At 37.6% G+C, this 8,531-nt stretch overlaps 1 protein-coding gene across 1 annotated transcript in view; it reads left to right on the top strand.

Moving 5' to 3' along the window:
* The window catches only part of LOC108970513 (zinc finger protein 681), a 9,668-nt gene extending 3,700 nt beyond the window's left edge, over window positions 1-5,968 (top strand). Inside the window, exons 2-3 of the mRNA XM_018935955.1 lie at window positions 4,510-4,954; window positions 5,045-5,968. Of these exons, the coding sequence (XP_018791500.1) occupies window positions 4,510-4,954; window positions 5,045-5,625 (1,026 nt within the window). The 3' untranslated portion in view covers window positions 5,626-5,968. The remainder of the gene's footprint in view (window positions 1-4,509; window positions 4,955-5,044) is intronic.
* Window positions 5,969-8,531: the final 2,563 nt, after the last annotated feature.

The following is an 8,531-nucleotide window of genomic DNA, read 5'->3' on the forward strand; positions in this document are numbered from 1 at the left end:
AAGTTAGTAGGGGGCGGGGCCACACCCACTTTTCCAAAAAAATTACGTCCAAATATGCCCCTCTCTAGTGCGATCCTTTGTGCCAAATTTCATTTTAATATCTTTATTTACGGCTTAGTTATGGCACTTTATAAGTTTTCGGTTTCCGCTATTTTGTGGGCGTGGCAGTGAGCCGATTTTGCCCATCTTCGAACTTAACCTTCTTATGGAGCCAAGAAATACGTGTACCAAGTTTCATCATTATATCTCAATTTTTACTCAAGTTACAGCTTGCACGGACGGACGGACAGACGGACAGACAGACATCCAGATTTCAGCTCTACTCGTCACCCTGATCACTTTGGTATATATAACCCTATATCTGACTCTTTTAGTTTTAGTTCTTACAAACAACCGTTATGTGAACAAAACTATAATACTCTCTTTAGCAACTTTGTTGCGAGAGTATAAAAAACTGAATGATCATGAAGAACTCACCTGAAAATGTCAATTTATTCACATATTATTGTTTAGTCTAGGGTCAAAATTTGATGTAAGCTTTCATTTGAGACAAGAAAAGTTAAAATTTTGTTGAGTGGCGCAATTTATGTTTTTAACATCGAAATACAAACTATTCATCTTTTTAATTGAACTAATCTGAACATACTGTACTGATTTTTACTAAATTTGTTTGAGCAGTTTAGGAGTGTACCACGGACAAACCAMTTTGCCCATAATTTTATGGACCATACTAGTGGATCCGGTAACACGTTGCTGTGATAAAAATTTTATACTTTTATTCATATAAAAACCTATTCACTGCAGTGAAAATTTCATTTATGAATAAAGGCGAAACCGTTTTTGACGGTATAAGAATCCAGGGGATTGTACTCGAGGTTTAATTTTGAATATGTTCATACAAATAAATGTCAATGGAAAAAAACGAATTTAAGGCTGTTTTCTCAGTTAGGTTAACAGCATCTGCCAGTTCTATTTAAACACGTTCTTTATCGAAAAAATGAGTCCTGGTTAAGTTTACCAGCACTTAACTGACAAATCGCTGCTAAAAATTGAGGAAAAAGCCCCTTAATATTTGGCATTTTACTGAAACTTATAATTACAGTTGAACWTKCTTAACTTKAMCCAAAAAAAAAMTTCGAATTATGSCAAGAAATTTGTATGMAATTTGACTTCTACTGCTAATTCAAGAGYTCGAGTTATGGAGAACTTCGAGTTATAGAAGTTTGAGTAATGGAAGTTTAACTATATTATATATTTTAGGGGATTGTGAATACATACATATGTTTAGAAATAWATATACAGTGATGCCAATATGTTAATGGAGATGTACGCTTAATAGAGCGTACATTTAATGCAGCTTTCACTGTATTTCTTATTTATGAATTGTTTTGACTATTCTATCTTCTAAGTTGCTTCAAACTGGACACAGTGTGCTAAATTTTGCTGAAATCGGTTCAGTAGTTCAGGATTCCATCGCGGACAAACAACGCGACAAGATATAGATAAAGATTAATGCAACTTTAGTTCGCCACTGATTTTGTCAGTTACTTTTATCGCGTATATCTTCATCAATTTGTTGACATCAGCTTTTTAAAGTAGATTTGGAATCGTACATACTATGTCCGATATTAACCAGTGAATTACCAAATATATATGCACATATTTATGTATGTATATCATCAAAAACTATGTGATATCTTAAAACTAAAGTTCAAAGGTGAGCAATAAAAAATTTTGAATATTCCGGAGCATTTCCATTTTATAACAGTACTTTTTTTATATTAACTTCGCTAAGGTCTTTCACCGCGTTCTAAATTATTTAACACACTATGCTCGTATTTAAATTTTTATTAGCGTTAAAGCATATACATGTGTATATATGTATTTTTATAAATACAAGTATAACATATACCTTACATACGTATGTATGTAAATATGCATCATTAAATTTGGGTATACATACAAACATATTATGTATTTAAGTTTGTATTTTCACACTCGCAATCACATAGTCCGCCAACTCAATTGGGTGGAGCATAGAGCAGAAACCGGTTAAGCATGTACTCTCACACGCAGACCCATACCTGTATGTATGTATATAGGCACCGCCATGGGTGGAGTCAACTGCGTCTCATATGGTGCCGCTCAAACAGCTTGCAAGTGCACGTGTATGTATGCGTGTATGTATGCGAATAGGTTGCATGCAAATGACCATCAAAGGTTGTCGTTTGTTACCTGCTCAAACCCATATTAAAGCATTTAGCTGGCGATCAACATATTTAAAATATGGTGAGCAGCATAAATGAAGAAGATGGAGAAAAACAGGTTCCGATTTCACGCTCCGTTTGACGGCATCATATAGACAGTTAGGTGCTCCGTTGGCGTGTTGAGGAACATCAACGGTTGCCGAGACGCTGCACTTGTGGTTGGCTGCTGTGAGCGAGGAGGAGGGTCAGAACAGGTAGCGCTGCTATTGGTGCGATCTGTTAATGCTSAATGTTAACACTAAGTTGAGAGGAAAAAGAAGCGATTGAGGCAATTGTGGTGAGGGATTATAAAACTTTATGATTTATTCACCCTAATGGTAAAACTGAACGGTTATTTTATGCAAATATTTATGAAGTTTTCTCCCAGGTTGAAAATATGCAAATATTTTGTGACAATATTAAGTTTTATATACAATATTTGGTATATTTTAGAAAGCGACCCTGGGAATGTTTTCAAACAATCAGAGGTTTATTACAATGTAATCTAACTATTATATTGGCATCTTATATTAAAAAAAAAGTAAAATAGGCTACATCCAATATTTTTTACGCTCGTTACTTTGCAGAATCAAACGCAAATAAAATACTTTATTGGAAAAGTTTTATATATAAAAAATTCAAAATGCACTTTTCGACGAAATCGTGATTGGATCGCTATCATTTTGGTCAGTTATGGAGACCCATTTTTATTATCAGTAACATATTTTATCTGTATTTCATTCAATTATTACTATGAGTTTCATTATGAACTTCAAAATTTAGTTCATTCAGGGCATGCGCATAGATAATATTACAGCGTCTCATCAATCCTCTTTCCAATTTTCTGAATGTGGGTTTTTAATTATTCTTAACTCTTAACTCTTACCGTTAAATGTCCTCTACAATATCAGTAAGTTCACTTTTGCCTAGAAGTCGAARCTTACTTTTATGTCCACCATCAATCCTACCCGAATATAACTTTGTGGYATGTTTTGTGTTGTTTTTGTTCCAAGACCTGAGTTCGTTGTTTCAGTCACCCTTAAATTAGCTGAATGGTCTGCCTCTTCCAGTCTASTTATTTCTTGCTTGTATAACCTAACACAGTAATATTCAATATTGGCGGAAAGCCTTAAATGCAACTTGGCTGTCGATTAGAAGCTTTATTGACTTGCTGKTTAGAGCAGGYCAAWAAGCCACRYATATASTAGTTTTGGTCCTTTGCGATACCAGGTGGTGCTAGGTCCAAGAGAAATAGCAATCCTTTAGGATGCCTRAGCTTGAGGCGAATTTTAACAGACTCTGCYAGTACCTCCTGCAGTSTATCATACCTTGGGAACCCCAGATGCTTACAGCGTAGTCTTGTCAATGCGAAACAAATATACAGGAGATGYTCCATTGTTTCCCTGGTACCCGGCTATAAACACTTCCAGCAGTCTTCGGCCTGAAGACTAAATTGTAGTTATTTCTTCTGCGTGTGGATTAGTACAAAAGAACGTCRCTCCTGTTCGTATTTCACTCTTTGAATCGTCGGTGAACATGTAGATTTCGCCGTTGGAATTATCGATTACAGCGAAATTGGTCTACTTTTTTTTACCAGGAAATGAAAACATTGTGCATAATTCCTTATGCACATCTTTTGTCATCTCAGTCGCCTTACCAATTTAACCTGTGTTCATTAACAAGGCGGAGCGTGATACATACAATGCCCATAGTGGCACCGGCTGACCAGAAGCATTGCCATTGTATTAACTTCGTTTCAGCCACTTTTATTTTTCGATTAACGGCATTGCATGGACATGGAAATGGTCTGATTTCGCACGTCTGCAATATCAACCACCTCATGCTGCAAAGAATTACTATTTAGTATCAAGTTTCATTACAATCTTTAAGTTTTTACTGAAATAAGCCCTTGCACGAAAGAGCTTGGGTTTTTCAGTCTTCTACTAACCTCAAGAACCATACTCTTCACTCTGCCGAAGGTTTCGAAGGTACGTGTGTGTGGATATTAAATTCTATTCACAATATTTCCTTATTTGCTTCAGCATTGAAGAACATTTTCAAAAGCTTGCCAGTTATTCGTGCTTAAAACCAAGTTCTAGCTTATATATTGCCTTACAGAATTGAATCTTTACATTTCGTCCCGAGATAGTTTAAGATTAATAAATATATTTATTCTTCAGTAAAATAGAATTTTCAAYTAAGTTTCATTAATGGGTACACTAATTTATTCATTACTAACTTTTCATCCCAATTATGCTTCCAGGCTCATGAGAAGACGCACAAATCGCCACGCTACGAGTGCACTGATTGCGGCAAAGGTTTTTCACAGCTTCGCAATTACAAGTATCACCTGTCTGTGCATCGCGGTACGAAGGAGTTCGCCGCCGAATGTCCGGAATGTGGTAAAACATTTAATGACAAGGGCTACCTTAGCAGTCACATGAAGATCCATCGCAACAAAAAGGAGTACGAATGCCCCTACTGCCCCAAATCGTTTAACCAGCGTGTAGCATTCAACATGCACGTACGCATACACACCGGCGTCAAGCCGCACAAGTGCGCGGAGTGTGGCAAACGGTTCTCACGGAAAATGCTACTCAAACAGCACATGCGCACCCACAGTGGCGAGAAGCCGTATCAGTGCTCGGTTTGCGGGAAATCATTCGCCGATCGCAGCAACATGACGCTGCACCATCGACTGCACTCCGGTGAGTAGACACCTAGAGCTTAAGCCGCTCAACTTATATACTCACCAATGCGCACGTTATATTAATTGTTGATTTTTCTCGATCGTTCAGGTATCAAACCATTCAATTGTCCCATTTGCCCGAAAGCATTCACCAAGAAGCATCACCTTAAGACACATCTTAACTATCACACCGGCTGCAAGCCATACGTTTGCCCGCATCCGAACTGCAATCAGGCCTTCACGCAGTCTAGCAATATGCGTACGCATGCCAAGAAATGTCAATATCGTCCGCTGCAATTATCCTATCCGGTTGCGGCCGCGGCGAGTAGTATATCAAATGTGACTTCATCAGCCTCCGCAATGACATTACCCACTCCAGCGTCCGCATCATTAACACCAATTGTGTCACGTCTCAGCATTCCTGCGTCGCCAATAGTCAGTGGCATTGCAGCGACCGGTGTGACGACTGCAGCCTCGGYCGGCAGCGCAACGGCATCGTCACACATTCCAAATTTGTCCACAGCCCTAACGGCTGGCRTGCGCATGTTGTCAGCTGTATCGGCAACAGGYGCTGTCACTCTGCCGAGTAACGGTACCGCATCCGGTGGCCACAATGTGGTCGCACAACAGTCGCTTTTACCATTTCCGCCTGCGCAACAGCCGTTAATGGGTACACTGCGACCATTTTAATTACGCCGTAGACAGTTAGTTTAATTGCTATAATTTACTGCTTTACTCGTATATACTTTCTATTTAATATTATTCAATCATTTGTGATTTATTTTAAAGTAGTTATAAGAATTCCCCCTGATATATGTAGATAAATATTGGTATATATAGCTTCTCTCATTAGTAATCCAAAGTACTTCCTTAGAACTAAGACTCTAATATAAAACTTAAATACTAAACAATTATATAGTAAATATTAATCAGTCMTTAGAAAACATCTTTTATTTCAACTCCTTAGCATCCAAAGGTAAATGGTTGGCGGATAGTTTGAGACTTTGACATTCACTGCCCCTCATAGATTTATCAATACTTTTCTTAAGATTATTATGCAGTTAGAAGCCCAAAGTACTGGATCGAAGATTTGGAAGATCATTATGGAAGATGTGACAGAAAGCTTAGAGTAGAGTTTTTCTACTGCATTGCAAGTGTATATATAGTTGGTTTGAGAGTCGACTGGGGTCTTAAGCTGCATTTGTTCACTATATTGTTGGACTTTTACCTTGCTATACAAAATTATTTAATACTAAAAATTAATACTAACACAAATACAAATTTCACCGGGTTCCTTGACAATTCATTTCTTAGAATGTCCCGAAATACCTCCTTCGTCGTCAGACCAGTAAAAATCCGCAGCACTCCAACCCCTTTCGATGAAATACATTCTCTTACCATTTCAAAGGCATCGYYAAACTTTRCTGTTGGTATGATATAATTCTGTAGCGGAGCTTTTTCGCCTTCTCCAAACCTTGTTAGGCCCATCATGATAATATAACATTAACTTCGTCTCGTCGCAAAAAATTACGTGATGCCAGTACTCAGCAAGTCGCTTCTTAATATGGACTGCCACGGGTTTTTATCTACGTGCGATACTTTTCGGACGAGACGGTTGGGTTGGGTTACTGACTAATGGCAATCATTTTTAAGAAGAGATGCGAACAGCCTTAGCCCTGTTTGCGGATTGTTGTTGATTTCCTTTAATATTATTGGCACCAGAATTCAGAGAACTCTTAGCAATGTCACACATGTAAATTTGAAGTATCTGAATTATTTTTTCTTCGTGACATTTATATAGACTGCTTAGATCAATTGAATAATACAAAAAAAAAATATTTAGAAGTGTATCAAAGTTTACGAAATATGAATTTAGAAATAAATTTGTCTACTTTCTTTCATCTGGTAAACAATTAACCAACAATTAACTGTATGTACTTTGGTTTTTGGCGAGCTACATCTACATCATACCGCATTGGCAGGCCACCGGTAGAAAGTACGCGAGACAACTGAGGCTGAAATATACTCAAAAACCCGTTTTGGTATATTATAAATTTAAAATTGGTCCTCAGAAAGCTATCAGAGCGATGGATTTGTTCACTGCGGACTATAAGAATAACCGTGAGACGATTTCAGAATATCTCCGATGTTTCGACGCCATTTTAATTTACCGGTGTGTACTAGACACCAACAAGTATATCATCTACATTTATTATCTGAAAAAAAAACGGTACCAGGGCTCGATTTTGCCAATTGCAAAAAACGAGGTTTCATTTGGTATAGAAAAAATACCTACGCCTTGACGCCCTTGCTTCGCCAAACTGCCATTTGTTTCTAAACATAAAATGGTCAGTCATCGGAATTCGAGAATTCGTAAGCGTACTTTGCAGATCTGTAGAAAATATATAGAGCCATTTTTCAAAAAATTTCGTGTCGTATATCTAACAGACAGCGAACTTCTAACTTTTCGAAAGCATTTTTCTTTTGTACCTTTTGGGTTGTGTTTCGAATTAGGTCTCAGAGTCGGCGATTACCTCTTTTTCTTCGTTAACTTTATTTCTTGATAGCAATCTCTTGAAGTCTCAAAAAAGCAAAAAATCACCRATGCTCAAACCAGTAAATACAATGACACAGTTTTATGGGAACGATTTATATATAAACTTTTCAACCGATGTGATATTATCTTACCAGATATTGTGCTGACTTTCCTTAGCTTAATAGCTCAATTAGAATACAAATGCCGTTTTCATTTCGTAGTTTTGGGTCATTAATTCTGAAATTATTGCTACATCCTTACCTTTCGAGCTGTCTTTATATTTCTATCTCGAAGCAATATTTTGATTGGYTGTAAACATCTCGAAACATTTTCGTATACCGCCCAGGTAGCGGTAAACGGATTATGCAAAGTTTCACAGCCTCTATTTTCCAAATTAGGAGTCGCTTATTATAAGTTCTTTTCAGTAATCGCCCTCTTCAATTTTATTAGTTGTTGCAARTAACGTTCACCCAGTTTTAGGAGATCATAGTATGCGCTTCTCATGCGATCTCACCAAATATAGCACATTAGCTTGACGGTTTGGGACGGGCGAATTGGCCCAATTGACTTGGGGGTAGGTAAGAGCGATGCCTCTTCTGGCCCGATTAGCGCTGGAAGCACCCTTTTGATACGCCATCATTAGAGTCTATATCTTGATATCAGATTCCATTGTTGTTTCCAAACCAATTTCCCTTAATGAAACTACTTATCTCCGTTATGCTCTTCGTTTCAAGTTTTCTTGACTGATGGTTTCCAAAAGCTTGGCTCACACAGAGGAAGTACAGAATCGTTTCCTTGATCCCTTCGAGTTTGCAAATCTGGCCAGTGATTTCATAGGGCATACTCATTTTTAACGCGTGCTATACTTGTATATACTTTTCTTATACTAATGTGATAAGTTCTTCATTTTTGTCTTGTCACAATTTGACCAGAACTGTTCCGTAATCGTACATTTGATTGTAGACTTCCATCTATTTTGCGTTTTTTGTCTCTCTCTTGATACGTGTAGGAAGGCTTCGGCTTTAAGGGTTCCCGGTGGTCTAGAACCCTCAAATTAAGG

Source organism: Bactrocera latifrons, unplaced genomic scaffold (genome assembly GCF_001853355.1).
Source record: "Bactrocera latifrons isolate USDA-ARS-PBARC rearing strain unplaced genomic scaffold, ASM185335v1 scaffold_30, whole genome shotgun sequence".
Taxonomy (NCBI): Eukaryota; Metazoa; Arthropoda; class Insecta; order Diptera; family Tephritidae; genus Bactrocera; species Bactrocera latifrons.